This window comes from Anastrepha ludens, chromosome 6 (genome assembly GCF_028408465.1).
Source record: "Anastrepha ludens isolate Willacy chromosome 6, idAnaLude1.1, whole genome shotgun sequence".
NCBI classification, from domain to species: domain Eukaryota; kingdom Metazoa; phylum Arthropoda; class Insecta; order Diptera; family Tephritidae; genus Anastrepha; species Anastrepha ludens.
Window position 1 is genome coordinate 11,456,610 of NC_071502.1, and position 17,320 is coordinate 11,473,929.

A 17,320-nucleotide genomic window follows, 5' to 3' on the forward strand; every position below is an offset into this window, starting at 1 on the left:
ATATCAAAAACGAAATTACTCATATCATCTTAAGCAGTGCTTGAATTTCGTTAATTTTCTTTTTTTGCAGTAAAATAATATAGATAACACTAAATCACAATAAACGCCAGTGTGCGCATGAAAAACAAATCTGTACAAACATATGAAAAAATGTTTTATGTAGTAACTCATATAAACTCGTGTTCGTATGCACAGAGAGAGCATGAGCTTAAATTTATGCAGATTAAACAAATGAAAACTAAGAATAGTTGTTGGTATAAAAAAAAATATATTTGATTCTACGATTTACTCAGCGGATAACCCGCAGCTTTATCAGAGGCAAACGCTGGAGCGCTCAGCGCTTCCTCTTCCACTTCATCTTGGCGCTCGTTGGCGCTTTAGCAGTAAAAAAGATGTTGACTCTCGCATCGCTGCGACTTTGGTGGCAGCATCAGTGCAAACGTGACGGTCTACGCTGCTTTTTAGTTTTTGCGCGCTGTACGCATTTTTGTCATTTCCTAAAACGAAAGGTAAAAACGATCGGAAAAAAACACGAAAATTATATAAGACAAAATCATTTGGAATTTTATGGGGTGTGATAAATAATGTTTATTTCATTATAAATTTCATTTTTCTTAAGATAAATAATATTTTGATGTAGAGACAAGGTTCGATTTTTGGTAAATAGTGTAGTTTAGATAAAAAAAAATTTAAAAACAATAATACATACATAAGCACTATAATTTGGGCTGTTTGATATATGAGTCAAAAACTTATAATATGATTCACATATAATACATACATACAAGCAACTGCAGCCACTATTAAGCATTTAAACTATCGATTTTGACAACAAAACAACAACAGCGTCCGGCACTCGAAGTGTAAACAAATAAAAAGGCCATAAATTTAGTTTGGAAAAATACTTTTATCCAATTCAAAGTAAAAAATGTGTGAAAATAATACAAAATTAAGAATCAATTTACTTTTGCTCGATATGACCACCTTTCGCCTTGACTATGGCCTTGAGACGGTCCAGACACGAATCGCAAGCTGCCCGAATGTGACTTGCAGGTATATTGACTCACTCACGGACAATGGCTTTTTCCCGCGCCTTGAGGCTGGTAAATCTTTTAGTTCGGACTTTGCTCTCCAAAACAACCCAGAGAGAATAATGCATCGGAGGCGCATCTGGTGAATTTAAGAGCCATTGTGTGGAGGTTATGAAGTTCGGAACGTCGTTTTTTAGCCCTTCTTGGCTCGCTCGCTCGAGCTTTGTGAGACGGTGTCGAGTCCTGTTGAAACGCCCATGGGCTGTCACCGAAATTATTGACTGCCCACAGCTTCAAAGCAATCTCTAGAATACTTTCCCGATAATATTTCGCATTTGCCTTGACGCCAGGCTTGATGAAAACGATCGGAGAGCGTCCATCTGCGGTTACAGCGCCCCAACTCTTACCTGTGGCGAGTGCTGCGTCCTTGTGGCCAATCGATGACTCAAATTCTCGCATGAATGGTCGTTCAAATAAACCCTATCGTTTTGAGAGTTTACGAATTGCTCAATTTGAAAAATTTTCTCGCCAGAGCACTCAATGTTCGGAAATTGCCAGCTTTCGGCCAAGCGAAGCAACTCCATCGCTCTCTCAAGTTTGATTTGTTGCTGCTTTGGTGTGAGATCATGCGCCTTTTGGATCTTGTGAGGCTTGACTTTGAGATTATTTTTCAGGATGCGGCGGATGCTAGGGTCAGATATTTTCAGTTCTTTCACCATTTGATTGGCACTTCGTCGGGGATTTCGCTCAAGTCGCTTCTTCACTTTTTGAAACATTTCACGTGAGGTTGCAGTCTTTTGATGAGCACCTCCATGACGTTTCGCGATGCTACCAGTATTCCTGCAACGAGTAATGTTGCGATAAACAAAACCTTTATTTACTTTAAGGTGCTCGAGCTCACGAACAATCGCTGGTTGTGATTATAGTCCGGGAGCCAGGGTTCGATTTTGGACTGCGTTTTTATACCGTTAAATTCTTGACTATACTTATGATTTAGCTTTCATGACTAACGAAAGTGAACGTCAGCTGGCGCACCCGTGGTGGGCGTGATTGTGGGAGGGTACGAAATTATTTTTGTGTATTGTTGACATTTAGTAGAATAAAAAAAATAGTCAGCTGCGCCGTAGAGGGGGGAAAATACGTCAGCTGAACAGGCGAACTTGTTAAATAAATTAAAAAGTAAAACTACTTTATGCCGATATTAAATGAGCCGGTATTAAATGAGTTGTTAAAAATTTGACACGTTTCGCAGCATCCCACGCACGTACCCACTGCTACTGGACCAACTGACGGTTGATTTCGTCATCCATTGGATGATGAATCAAAATGACCCCTGGCTCCTGGACTATTATTCAGCCAAATATAATGCAATCAGACTATTACGTTTGAAGTCCATTACTGATTCTCTGTTTTTGCGTTTAATCTCGGTGAAATGCTTCTGCGCGCTTGTAAACAATACTCTGGACTGTCAATTAGGCAACTAACAGACAGCCGATGTCCGTGCATCAACTGCGCTATCGGTCTGAAGTTGGTTACACTTCGAGTGCCGTACCCTGTAAAATGACAGAAATCAGTTTTTAGATGTTTACAAAATACGCCGTTCTTACTGGCACAAAATTGGGAAATATCAAACACATTCGAAAATAATAGCAAATCGAATAATCAGCCGAAACCGGTGATGTCAAGCTGCGTTTTGACTCCATTAGACAATTTTGTGTATGGCGCGCCGTTCAGTATAAAAGTTATGCCAACCAGCCATAGGCGATTCAAAAGTTGAAGTACGATATCGAAGTTACTATTAGTGAGATAACCGGCAAAATGTGCTAAAAAATTGGGTCAACAAAATGGGTTACTGTAAAGTTAGCCGTTAAAGTTATTTTAATGAAAGTTTGTTCCAAGTTCATTGGGGAAGCTAACACTTTGCAATAAAATAAAATTCATTTGAAAGTATTCAGGTGTACTTTATTTACAGCCGAATAAAATTGAATTCCAAGCGCCAGCTGAACTATCCTAGTACCCGGCATGCGTGTCAATGCTACAAATTTTGTGTTGTCGCATAGCTCGAAATTGCTTTTCGTTTTTAAAAATTGCTCTGCTTAGAGAAAAATGTATACAGCGCTGCTATTCTTCGCTTAGAAAAAAAACTGATAAGCCTGAAAAATTGCAAAAATTCATAGTTTATGTCAATCGCCTTTATAAAGAACCTCGTATGAGCATCCATGTTTTTCCACCACAAATTGAGGGAAATGAAATTCATTACGTAAAATTTGTACGCAAAAGAGTTAAAAACTGTTTTATGATCGATCTTTAGCTCATGGGCGATGCTACGACTACTAACATGGCGGTCCACTTCGATTATTTCTGTGATTTCATCGACATTTTCGAGACTATCGACATTTTCTTTTACATCAAAAATGCCTGAACGGAAACAAAGAAACCACGTCCATCGTATCAGTTACTACGTAAAGTAGTATCTGGCTTGCATTTTCGCCTTTATCAAAGTGAAACTGTAAAATTTACCAAATTTCCTCTTTGTTGACTACCATTGCTAACACCCTGTTAACGCCCTGCAGTTGCGTGTTTTGTGCGCCCAATTTTACCACTTGCAACTTTAACTTAACTTTAACATAACTCGACTTAACTTAAACACCTTCACTTTAAACTTTTAAGTTCCAATAGAGTCACTTTCGTTAAAATTGTAAACCTATCGACTCTCACCTTTTCTTAAAGGTCAAGATCATGAGGTTTTAAGAGTCTCTTACTTTTTTTGTTGGGACAACTAGAAAATACAGCACTCAGACACAATTAAGTCCATTGTACTGCACTCGAATTCTCTTTTTTGATTTTCTTTAAATCTACCCGACCTACGAAGAAATCTGAGTAGATCTTGTGCTGCCAGGGAGCCTAGATGGTCGCTGCTTAACACATCAGTGCCAAAGAGCTCAAGCCTGATTCGAGTGAAGGTTGCGCAAACGAACAGCAAGTGGTGCGCCGTCTCATCCTCCTCTTCACAAGCTGGGCAGAGTGCACTGTCAAAGATGTCATAAGTCCAACCAGCTGTCTGCAGTCCCTTCTGCTTAGTGACAGGAGGATCTGCAACAGTCGGTAGGACATGACAGATAACAGCAGTTTAGTCCATCTGCAACCTCTCTCAGCCTTCCAAGTTCGTTTATCGATTGTAGTAACCTGATTGTTGCTAACCGTGGCTTTGATGGCTGCGGAAGGGATTGGCAGAATGAGCTCCGTGCCAAAGAAGTTGGCCTCAGAGCCCATCTTACTTAAACGAGCCGCCACAAACTTCCGCTCTTCCTTACTCTTATATCCTCCACTCTGGTTGCCCCTGGTGTCACTGGGAATATGTCAACAAAACGCTTACGCAAAACATTGAATGGCCAGTTTATCGTCTGTCTCTGAAGGTTGCACTATGAATTTGTCTCATTTTATTAACCTGCAAGTGCTTAGGATCCTGACTTTATCATTGATTCTGGACAGCCAGTCATCCATTTACGAATCTATCGAGATTTTAAACATGTACAAGGGACCTCAATTCCCGTCGAAGTCACTGCAAGCGCTATTTCATCTTTAGACTCGTAATTGTGTTAGATTTTAGTCAGGAAATATTTTTCATAGTATTTTCGAAACTCTGCTAAACGTGTTGAAGTACTGTGCGTTGTCATCCCATACAAGAGGAACTTGGGAGGACCTCCCCTATAGGCGTAATCAAGTTTTGAATAGCCACCATAAGTTAAGGTTAGATTAAATGGCTGTCCTAGCTTGGGGCCCACTTGGACAAATATTCAAAATTCGTCCGTTGTGATGACATACAGGGGAAAAAAGAAAGGAGAAGGGAAGGAACAAGGAGCCTTGGGATTAGAGGATGATGACCATGCACTTACGGCAAGGCAGACGATGGCTAATTTGGGTTCGAAATTAGCCCCAACAAGCTACTGATGAAATTCAACAGATTTATGATATTTAAACCCGCTATATCCGGAGGCGTAGCGAAAAAATGAGAGCCCAGATATCGAAATCTTTGCTAGACGAGAGCGGGGCAGCTGAGAAGAAGGTGTTGAGATGATTCCCCTCGTCCTCGAGATAGCTTCTGCAGAACGGACTTGAGGCAATCCCAAGTCTCACCGCATGAACAGGGACGGACAATTTCCGGTAAGGATACCCACCAAACTCGAGAGCTAGGGCTTTGTTATCCTTAGGAGTTCCCGCGATCCCGTGACCTTGCACGTTTGCGCACTAGCCCAGCGCTCGCTGAGTTGACTCGAGGCCCATATTTCCAGGAGCAGACCACAGAAGTTAACTATCACTCACGCCTGTGCCTGTCGTCATTAATAGTCGCTGAGAAATACGCATTCCGAATCTAAACCAAGTCGCGAATAACGACGAAAGCACACAATTTTTTATGCGGAGAAAATGCGAAATATCATCAGGGAAAAAAGTTATCAAAAATCAAGGAATTTTTTGAGCCACTTCAAACTTGCACTTTGGTATAGTAAAATTTCATATTCCATAAAGTGCATATCCAAATTTAAACTAAAAAATTTTGGAAATTTTGATTAACACTTTTTCCAATTTTTATTAGTCTGGTACAAAGTTTATAACTTGGATTATTATGGTATCTGTTAAGAGAATCGACTAAATAAATATATAAAAAATGTCAAAGCTTGTCAATAGGTGGTGCCTTTATATTCATTTCGGGGGGATGTATGTGCAGAATAAAGTGTAGCCTATAATAGACTGCTATAGATTCACGAGAATGGCACTGTACTTTAACCCGCAAAGGAGCAGAGTTCACAATCGGCCAAAGATTACTGTTATAGACTCACTAGAATGGCACTGGACTTTAACCCGCAAGGGAACAGAGGTCACAATCGGCCAAAGATTACTTGGAAAAGGTCAATGTTGCGCGAGCTAGCAGATGCCAACATCACATGGGACGGCGCAAAAGCAACGGCTCACGAGCGGAATAAACAAGGATATATAAACAAATAAGAGAATATTCAGAAAATTCTTCACACATCAGAATAATTCCTCAACCACCTCTCGGCTCATCCGGTCCAAACATTTTAGTATTCAAAGAAACACGCAAACTTTGTAAAAATTTTATTATTGCGGGCGGCAGCAAATTTCAGCACACAAAAAACTATTTGGAACCAAATAGCAACTAACTGTCGGAGACAAACAAAGGTCAGTGATTATAATATCTTTGAAGACAGCTTATACAGCAGGTATCATAAAGGATATTGAGTTTTTATTGTAGATATAAAATCCAAAACCTAAATATCGCATTGCCCCGTCGCCATGCAATTGATTTCACAAAATACACGTGTATTTATTTTTATCGAATATGACCAAACAAATTTAGATAACCAGTTATTGTACCATAAACAAAGCTAAAAGCGGAGATTCACGAATCGGGTGGGAAAGTAATTTAAACAAGTAGCCTCGCCCTAATCTTGAATAGTGTATATTTTATCCAAAAGTTTCGATATAGTTGTCAATGATTTTTATAAGTTTGACAACTAATTTATTCAAACCCTTGCTTGTTTAGGTCATTGGGGTCCACGAAAAGGAGAAATATGATAGTTTTGTTTTGAATCAAGTTTAGGTGTAAACCCACTTGAGCGATCCCATATCAAGTTAGCCAAGTATTTTGGACACGGTCTTACATTTTTCTGAAATTTTTTAACTTGTGGACTTAAGTATAATAAGAACCAGACTGAAAAAATCGGCCTTAACAACCACGTTGTTAGTTCTGCTTTTTCCAAACTGGGTAAGGAAGCAAAACGAATGGATCTGGTGGTGAACGAGGACAGAACAAAGTACCTCCAGTCATCAAACAAACAGTCGGTGCACTGGCGTACCGGCACCCACAACAGTGACGTGGCAGTTATGAGTTTGAGGTTATAAGAGACTTCGTTTATTTAAGAACCAGCATTAACACCGATAATAATGTCAGCCTGGAAATACAACGTAGAACCTAACTTGCCAATGAATGCTATTGTACTTTGTACTAAATAGGCAACTGAGTAGTAAAATTCTCTCTTGACGAACAAATGTTGCAGTTTATAAGTCTTTCATCAAGCCCGTCCTATCGTATGGCGCAGAAGCTTGGACGATGACAAGATCCGATGAAGCATTGCTTGAAGCGTTTGAGAGAAAGATTATGCGTAAGATTTCTGGACTTAGCGCAGCGAATAAAGATCCGGCGGCTACGTTGGCTGCGTCATGTCGTTCGAATGGATACAAACACTCCGGCTCTGAAAGTATTCGAAATCGTAAAAGCTGGTGGTAGCAGAGAAAAAGGACAGCATCCTCTGCGTTGGAAAGATCAGGTGGAGAAGGATTTGGCTTTACTTGATGTTCTCAACTGGCGCTGGTTAGCACGAGAAAGAAACGTCTGGCACGCTTTGTTAGACTCGCGCCAATTAAAAAGAAGAAGTTAACGGGCCAATTAAGAAGAACAAGATACCTAAAAAAATGTCGAACACAAATTTAATAATTTTGAGATTTATTCAATGTTGAAATTTTTAGGTGTAGAGATTTTTAAAGTGAAAGTTCCTCTCTTCTTTTTAACATTTTTAGAATTTTTTTTTTTTGTATTTAGTATACCCTTTTCGGGTGTTTGGTCGAGCTCCTCCTCTTATTTGTGGTGTGTACCGTCTTGACGTTGTTCCACAAATGGAGGGACCTACAGTTCCAAGCCGACTCCGAACGGCAGATATTTTTTATGGGGAGCTATTTCATGGCAGAAATACACTCGGAGGGTTGACATTGCCTGCCCAGGGGCGACCGTTCGGTCTTTCACCGAGATTCGAACCTACGTTCTCTCTGAATTTCGAATGTTAGTCACTCACCAACCCATTCGGCTACGGCGGACGCCGAGCATATGTACATAAAAAAAAATTTTTTTTTTGTCATCCGTGCAAAACACTTCCCGCCCCTTGCCTCCGCAGATTTTTGCACAAATGATTAAAAAAGTCCCCTAAAACTGATCTTAGCACGGAACTGGTTTCTTTAGTGAAAATATACGTACCTACATACATACCTCTGAAAGCAACACTAATAAATTTTTACTGATAAATTTCTAAATTTATGTTAAAACGATTGGTCTCTTTGACTTGCTGCACACTAAGATAAAAATGCTATAAATTAATGGATATTTCGCCTAGAAATCAATTGTCTTGAACTTTACCGCGTCGTGCAGATTTGAGCAAAAATTAGTCTCTAATTAAACGCGGAAACTGCAATAGCGTATCAAAAAACGCTATCAAAAGCATAATTGGAAGTGAGGGATACAAAATGGCAGACGAAGGCGTGAAGAAAGTAAGGAATTTTAATGAAGATAAAATCGAAATTAGGATAAAATTGAAAATTTTGGCTATGAGAAATATTGAAATAAGTATAAGGAAGAAGGATATGAATCCTTTGGTACTATAAAAGGGAATTGTGCAATCATTTTGAGACTTAAAAAATTGTTGAACGGTGAAATGCATCATTTCTTAGGTCTGTAGCTAAACACTTGGAGGCTATAAAGAAGGGTACATGCAAAAAGTATCCAAAATGGGAACTAAAGTGTGTAGCCAAACGCTTAGAGGCTAAAAGGAGGGAAATATTTTTAAAAATGTCCAACGAGGAGCCAAGGTGTGTAGCGAAATACTTCGAGGCTTTAAAGAGGGACGCATTTAAAAAATGTTCATAGAGGAGTTAAAGTGTGTAGCCAAACGTCTAGAGGTTAAAGGAACGACCATATTTCTAAAAACTCTTTCAATCCTAGAACTCTTACACTCTTTATTTAGGGTTTGGTCGAGCTCCCTCCTATGTGGGTCTTGATAATACTCCACAAATGGAAGGGCTCTAAAATTTCAAGCCGACTCCGAACGACTAATGACTTTTATCAGGAGTTGTTTATGGTAAAAATACACTCGGAGGTTTTTCCATTGCTTCCAACCGCTGTTAGGAAAAATGGTTTCTATCATATTGCGTTTCATGCCCGAACTCGGGCTCTTCCGAATGATAGTCATTCCGCTCAGGTGACCGCCGTAATTCTAAAAATACCCATATGCGGTTTTTTTTTCATCACTTTTTTTCTACGTAAATTTACAGCACCTTAACCAATTAAACGATACAGTTCTCTCTCGACGAACATAAATCTAGGATTGTCCATTGGATGGCAATATTAAATGAGGCGAATTTAAGGGCCTATACAAATTAGGGACGGTACTATGGGAAAATATAGAAAAAATGTGTCTTATACAGATATTTTGCAATTACTTCGATATATTCAAGTGATTAAGATCGAGACGCTCTGCAGGCCTTACCATTTTGTGCGAATTGTATCGTTCTAGTCCCAACAGTAATTTCGTCCTAACATAATTCGGTAGGCGCCGATGTTAGCAGAGCGAAAGTGATACCGTATCTGCATTGAAGGCACCAGAAGGACCGAAAATTACAGATAGACTTGACCTCACTTGTCATAGAAAGCCAATTTTCCGGTCACCTAAGGAAAGTGAAAAGATTCGTGATGAATCGACTGTTGATTATACCACAACGAATACGATTTAAATGTGCGATTGATTACAAAAGCAGGGTTCAAAAGCTCATAACTCTAACAGTAAATCTAGGTATTATTAGGAGAATGCTTAGAGGTCGGACTCAGAACTACTAAAACTTGGAAGGGAAGACGTTCGATTGATGGTCGGTATTATTGCAGGACACAACCCATGGGGTCAGCATATGACCACCACTGGAATCATTGAGGACCCAATGTGCCTGTCTTGCTTGGAGGAAGCGGATAGTACTGAGCATTTTCTCTGTGAGTGTCCTGCCCTTGCTAGAGCAAGGCTACGAGTTTTGTGTTCCGATGTCGTAAGAATGAGTAATATTCGTCCTCTAAAACTGGAGGATATTTACAGATTTGCCAAAGAATCTGGAAAATTCTCACAGGACTAACTACCTCTATCTATGCCTCTATTCTTTCCTTACCCTTTCTCTGATACTTTTCTCTTCCCCTCCTTGACTATCTGCCTTCTCTCCATAGCTCTAAATACAATGGGCTTTTTAGCCTGAGTGTTTTAGGAGCCACCAAATCTCCTGGTGCTCCTTGGCTCGAGCTAATCAAATTCCAAATTTCAATTTCACAGAGGAGTGTGGAAGCCTTCCATTTTTTTCTAGTTTCCACGGGAAAATATTATATTTTCACAGCTGAAGCTGCTGAGCTCTGATCAAGCTATCGCCTAAACGCTCAGGGCACAAAAGTAGAAAGAAAGGACTATTCACTGGCTAAGTCCGTGCTTCAGTTTAATTAGTCTCACCTTCTTTGTATTGAAAGCAATTGAGGAGACTATTAACAATGAAATTAAATCATACACTCTGCGAACAACACTTCTCCATCAAAACCAGCGTACATACAGAGCAGGAAGGTCTACGGACACTGCACTGTTTATTATCCCTCCAGTGGAGCCTACGATGTAGTTGACGACCTGCTTCACTTGCTGACAAACAACGGAATCCAGTGTCAAGAATACATAGATGACGTTGTAATTATAGATGACGTTGTAAATATTGTACAGCTACCCAGAGATGATGACTTTAGTGATCATCAAATTCGAAAAAAAGTTCAGCATTGAACTGGACGATAAGTTAAACTGGAGTAAACCTACATTTGAAAAGAGACTCCAGGAGTGTGCCCTGCACTGGAACCTCAAAAATCATAATCAATTCAAAACTAAATTGTTCTTCTAGCGGGGAGATTGTTAGCCGCCCACAAAGTTTAGTGTATCCCTACGGATACTACATAGCGAAAGGGTTAACAAGGACTAATAGGGCGACAAGGAAAATTGTTTCGGTGCTGAAATAATGCGAATTTATCGTGAGTGCAATCGATGCTTAGAATCACTAAAAGTGGAGGCCAAGATCAGAACAGTGTACGTCCGCGCTTCAATCGTACGAATAAAGCCATAAAAGCTTTGCAGGAGCGAATCAAACGAAATTCCTTCAGGAAACTGCAAATTATGGCTAGAGAGCTGGACATGTCTTCTTGATCCATCTCACGATTAATCAGTGACGACCTCCACAAGAGAACTTTTCGAAGGTGCACTGACTATCTTTCAACTCCACAGTGGCGAAGATTAGCTCTCGGCCTGCCTAGATTTAAATTCTCTCGAGTACAATCTATGGTCAAAGGGGGTAGAGACTTCGAAGGTCGCCACAGAAATCTGGGGTACCTCAAGCTAGTGCTTAGTGAAGTGTCCTTCATCATATCATCATTCATATCAATGGAAACTATATGCACCGCTTTAGTGTACCGTTTAAAAGCCTGTATTAAAAGTAAAGGGGATCATTTTGAATAGCTTTTTAGTTTTCCGGAAACGTTGCCAATTAGTAAAAAAATCAAAATCCCTATTAAATCTAAAAATTTAAGCCTTAAATTGTTACACCGGCTGAAAATTGGACAGCACTTATGACACGACCAAATATGAGATGGTCGTGGCCCTATCGGAAGATTTATAATTTTTGCAAATGACGTCGCTCGTCAATCATACTTGACACTTGTGAGCCGGAGAGCTGCAGCACCCAAACAGACAAGTAATGGAGCGCGTAAAGGTTAAAATAATTTCCCTTAAGATTGTCTTCACTCCTGATCATATTTTTGATTTAGTAAAAAGGTTATGTAAAAACTTGCACCACCTTGTATATACACCCCGCTGTTAACCGTTACCAAATGTTGGCTGTGACCAGTTTTGAATATTTTTCTGCCTTTTTTTGAATGTCCATTATTTTTGTATAAAAGTCTGGTATGTCTAACAAAAGCCATATGTATAAATCAAATTTTCAAATGTTATAGAAAAATTTAGAAATTTCCACAAGCTTTTCACGTAAAAAAAATCCGTTAATATTGTTTTTTTGTTTTTTTGACGATTTTGCGCATTTTCTACACATAAAGAAAATGTCAAAAATGTTTGGTAAACAATAAACAAATTTTCAAATGTTATACTCGTAGAAAAATTTGAAAAATTCCACAGACTTTTCAGACGTAAAAAAAATGATTTTATTTAAATTTAAATAATTTAAAAAAAAATAATTTAAATTTTTAACAATTTTTTTTTCTTTTTTTTATGGGGTTGGGTATTTTCTCCACATAAAGAAATGTCAAAAATGTCTGTTAAACAATAAAACCTGGTTGGTTGATTGGTTGCTTGTTTAAAGTGGTGATTCATCCAGAATCCAACTAGCGCTTCCGCACCATTTTGTTGCCCCATCCTCGCTACAAGCTTGCTTAACGGTTAATTACAGACTGACTATATCCAAACTGTGCGGCTTAAGAACCTTAAATGTCTAAGCCAATTCGAAACTCTCGAACAGTGGTTTGCCCAGGGTTGGCATTCTCTCCTTCCAAAATGCTGGGCATTCTCAGAGGAAATGGAAAATAGTTTCCTTTTTCTTCGGTTGTTTGCAACTGTGACAATGTGTGTTGTGAGTGATGCCCGTTTTGGCTGCTTGTTCCCCGACAGGGCAAAAGCCAGTTATCACTGCCGTGAGCCTGACCCTATCCGTTCATATCTTCGTTTCATATTTACCAGTATTGACGTTTGTTTGTGGTTGTAGGGGGGCCATAAAGTTCTTCTGCATGTTGTCTGGTCTCTCCATGTTTTAAGAAAATTGCACACTTGATTACACCCAGTGGTGTGAATGCCGATACTGCAAGAATCCTATTCATGGCAGATCCCCCTCTTGCCAGTTCATCTGCTTTTTCGTTACCTTCAATGTTCCGATGCCCCGGCACCCAGTTTGAGGTAACTTCATGCATTTCACTCACAGTAGTAAGGCTATTTCTGCTTTGTTCCACCAGTTTAAAGGTTGTTGCAACTGAATCCAGTGCTTAGATTGCAGCATGGCTAATTATATTGCACTTAATGAAGACGTGTGCAATTAGTAACCTACAAGCTTCCCCTATTGCTAGCACTCCGCTAGGAAGAAACTACTGGTATTCGAAAGACGCACAGACTTCTTATATATAACATATAATATATTTGTAGCTTAATCTAAGCAACTTTTGTATCATAGTCTGTAAGGATTGTAATTCATAGACTTAAATAAATAAATAAATAAATAAATAAAAGTCGCTCACTCCATACCTCTCGAGATGGAAAGTGGGTGGCAAAATTCCTATTGAATATCACCGTTGGGATAATGTAATCAGTCCTCCGCGACGTGAACTGAGTTTTTAATAAAAAAAATGTATATTGAATAAAAGAAATAAAATTGTCAAAACTACTCAAAATGTTGGTGTGCTATCATTTGCCGTCAGTAGTAGGCAATGGATCAACCCAGCCGTACAATGCATTTGTAAACTCCGCTGGTGCAGGATCAGCCCATGAAATAGAACTGCTATTAAAATTAACTTTTTTTTAAATTAACTCCCACACATTTAGCAAATATTATGTTTGAATTATTTTACTTATTTTCAACACGAAATGTGACGCGCAAACTTAATGCCTCCAGTTAAAGTAGGAAAAAAACGAGATACCAAATTTTGCTAACAATTCAATTCTTCCCACAATTTAAGATTTCATGAAGCTTTTTTAAAATATGAACTCTTCCCATTCTACAGGTTGAGCCGGATGAGGCTAAAGTACCTACAGAGGCCGTTTCTCCCGACAACATGACTTATCACAGAAAGCAATCTTCCAAGGTTCCATTTTACTTAGCTCCAGCATTTCTACTTTTCTGGGTTGTACTCTTATTTGCCGTTGTCATACCCATTTACTTGACACTACCCGAAGGACTGACGCTGGATAATGAGATCACAAATCCTGGGCAATTCATAAGCGAGCGCGCAAAAAGCATAGACATCGCATTTGGCCAAATTGGACCAAAAGTGGTGGGAAGCAATGCAAATGAAAATCTCACCGTGCAGTTTGTTTACGATCGACTGGTAGAGATTCAAGGTGTTATGCTTGATGATCTGTTCGAAATGGATATAGATGTGCAAGTGGCATCCGGTGCTTTTATCCATTGGACTATGGTGAATATGTATCAGACGATACAAAATGTTGTTGTACGTTTCGGCGTGAAAAATTCTAGCAGCGAATCGTATCTATTAATTAATAGTCATTTCGATTCAAAGCCGTTTAGCCCAGGTAAGTAGAAGGGCATGAGAGAGAGAAAGAGAAAAAAAGGGAAAGATAGAGAGAGAGAGACAGAGAGAGGGAGCGACAGCGTGGCATGTTTTAACATAAATATTTATCTCTTGCTAGGTGCTGGCGATGATGGTGCTATGGTTGTTATAATGCTCGAACTACTACGCGTACTCGCTACAACTCGCCAACCTTTCGAGTATCCAATTGTTTTTCTCTTTAATGGCGCCGAAGAAAATCCTCTACAGGCATCACACGGTTTCATTACACAACACAAGTGGGCCAAATATTGCAAGTAAGTAATAAATAGAATTTGTAAATTTACATATAAAAATGTTTGCTGACTAAAATGTACAATTTCAATAGAGCGGTAATAAATTTGGATTCATCGGGTAGCAGTGGTCGTGAGATTCTCTTTCAGTCTGGACCAAATAATCCATGGCTAGTAGACGTAAGTAAATTTAATATTCAATAAGTGCCACATGCATGAGTATTTTTTGGGAATACGAGAGAGACCTAGGCGCATTATAAACATTCCGAAATGATGGGGACAACCTGCTTAGTGGTGCTAGTAAAATAGAGAAAAATATTTGTGCAAAAGAACTTTTAGAAAATGCTACTAAAGTGGTAATGGCTGGTCAGATATAATGCCAAGCTGTTCCAGTAAAGTTAAAGAGAAAAAGAGAAATACACTAACATATGTCGGTCTTGGTAGTCCAGCGTAAGTCTAATAGCCTGCCTTCCCAACGGTTGTTTGTTCCCGCATAAAGCACAGTCCTCGCACTTTCCCAAATTTACCTACTTTCCCTGTTTCTTAAAAAAAAAAAACAAAATATCATTCCTCAAACCCAAAAACTTATCCTTTCCATCCTTATTTCCGCACAATAGTTAGGGCATTATTTGCATTGTGGCTGCTAAAACAAGCAAAAAAAAAAACAAACAAAAACACACAGTTACACATTGCAGTAGTGGCGCCAGGAAGACACAGATGGCGCTTCAAGCAGTAAGAAGGCGTTGTTCCTAAGCAACGACAGTTGGGCATTCCCACTACTTAGGCCTGGTAGCAGCAGGCTAGATTAGCGAAACCAACGCAAGACAAGTCTTGTCGCGGCCTATATGTTTGCCGGTCCACTATCTTGAATATAAATCATCGCGAAAGGCTACAAGTAATTTCAATGGGAGTCAGTTCCTATAACGATTGAGTTTTGTAGGCGTACCAATTCTCTAAAAAATACAAAGGAAACTTGCATATCACAAATAATTGCTGTCAAAAATATGCAGCCCTCTTGAATCATCCTCTACATGTAAAGCTTCTGCTACCATTGTATCGGTACTGCACCAATCGGGTATCGGAGCAGGAGTTTTGTCTACTTACTTAAAATTGCCGAATACTGCCAGTGGTTTTTCAGGCAAGCATGCAAGACGCTTAGGGAACGTAAGAGCGAGGGAGACATTAACATCTTTCCCGATAGACAAGCCACGATTAAGGCTCTGTCGACACCATGGCGAGATCCAAACTAGTCAACTCTTGTAAAAAGGAGATCCAATCTCTTGGTTGTGCAAGAAACATTTTTCCGATCTGGGCTCCAAGACATATGAACATAGGAAATGAAATTGCTGATGAGATTGCTAGGAAGGAAACTGAATTGGTCTCAGCGACCTCCTAACCGGTAATCGGCATCCCCCTGAATGTTATTAAAGTAGAATTGCTCAACTTATTTCTCAGAAAAGCGCAGAAAAGATGAAGCTCTTCATGTGCTATTTCTAAAATCTCTTGACCCCAGTTCAATAGATGATTTAGGCGCTAAGTTTAAGAAAGCGCAGGATATAGAAGAGAAAGAGGCAGTCGAAAATCTTTTCTGCGGGTGCTTGGCTCTGTGTAGAAGACAGTTGAGATTGCTCGGTCTCTCTTTTCTTCACGACTTTTCGGTTGCTGCGAATCTCAAACTAGCTAGAATAGCCAGATTTTTTAAAGTCGCACAATGATTTAAAGAGGATAAAATAGAGTAAGGATATGATAGTTCCTGTGAGATCTCAAATGGCCTCTAACTGACTAGATGCGGCGAAAGACAGCCACTTCACCAAACCAAACCTAACTTAAGAAAGCGCACCAGTCGTTTCTCTCGCTCTAATAGGTGCCAGTTGAACACACTAAATGAAGTCAAATTCTTCTCCACCTGATCTTGCCAACGGAGAAGAGCCCTTCCTCTTCCTTCCTCTTCCTCTGCTGCAACCAGGTGGTACCGCATCGAATACTTTCAAAGCCGAAGCGTTTATATCCATTCGGACGACATGACATAGTCAGTAGAACCCCTGGCTCTTTATTCTCTGCACTATGTATATGTCGCCGTGAAGCTCATACAGCTCATTGTTCCATCGCCTGCAACAGTCGCCGTCACCAACCCGCAGGATCCAAAAATCGTCTACAGAATCTTTCTCTCAAATACTCCAAGGGACGACTCATCGGATGTTATCACCATCCAAGCTCCTGACTATTCAATAGAATAGACATGATGAGACTCTTATAAAGGGTAACATTTGTTCGTCGAGAGAGAACTTTACTACTCAATTGCCTGCTTAGTCTAAAGTAGCACTTGTTGGCAAGTTAGATTCTACGTTGCATTTGAAGGCTGACGTTATTATCGGTGTTAACACTGGTACCTTAATAAAACGAAATCTCTTACAACTTAGAAAAGGCAGGACTAACAGCGTGCTAGTTCCCCACTAAGCAGAGGGGACTGTAGGCAGCTGGTTGGACTGATGACGGGCTACTTCACTTTCTATGGGCGAAGCACATGGAAAAGGTGAGAATCTCAGACAACGCACTCTGCTCAGCATGTGGAGAGGAGGATGAGACGGCGGACCACTTCCCCAGCCTTCGCTCGAATCAGACTTGTGGTCGGTCTTTGGCACTGATGTGTTAAGAAGCGACCACCTTGGCTCCTTGGCACCACAAGATCTACTCAGATTTCTTCGGAGGTCGCGTAGATTTAAAGAAAATTAAATAGGGAATCCGAGTGCAGTACAAAGGACTTAACTGTGTCTGAGTGCTGTACTTGCTCGTCTACACTTTTTTAGCAAAGAATTTGAAAGCCATCACTTGGCAATAATGAATCTTATCAAGTAGAATTTTACAAT

The 17,320-nt window shown here is 39.8% G+C and overlaps 1 protein-coding gene across 2 annotated transcripts in view; it reads left to right on the forward strand.

The window, feature by feature from the left end:
* Positions 1 to 370: 370 nt before the first annotated feature.
* The window catches only part of LOC128867821 (endoplasmic reticulum metallopeptidase 1-like), a 33,049-nt gene continuing 16,099 nt past the window's right edge, over positions 371 to 17,320 (forward strand). The window contains exons 1-4 of one of the 2 annotated variants that reach the window (XM_054109356.1): positions 371 to 509; positions 13,657 to 14,185; positions 14,303 to 14,477; positions 14,549 to 14,633. In XM_054109356.1, coding sequence (XP_053965331.1) covers positions 393 to 509; positions 13,657 to 14,185; positions 14,303 to 14,477; positions 14,549 to 14,633 — 906 coding nt within the window. In that variant the 5' untranslated portion in view covers positions 371 to 392. Of the gene's footprint in view, positions 510 to 6,164; positions 6,231 to 13,656; positions 14,186 to 14,302; positions 14,478 to 14,548; positions 14,634 to 17,320 lie in introns of those variants that run through there. The other variant, XM_054109358.1, reaches the window with a different exon arrangement.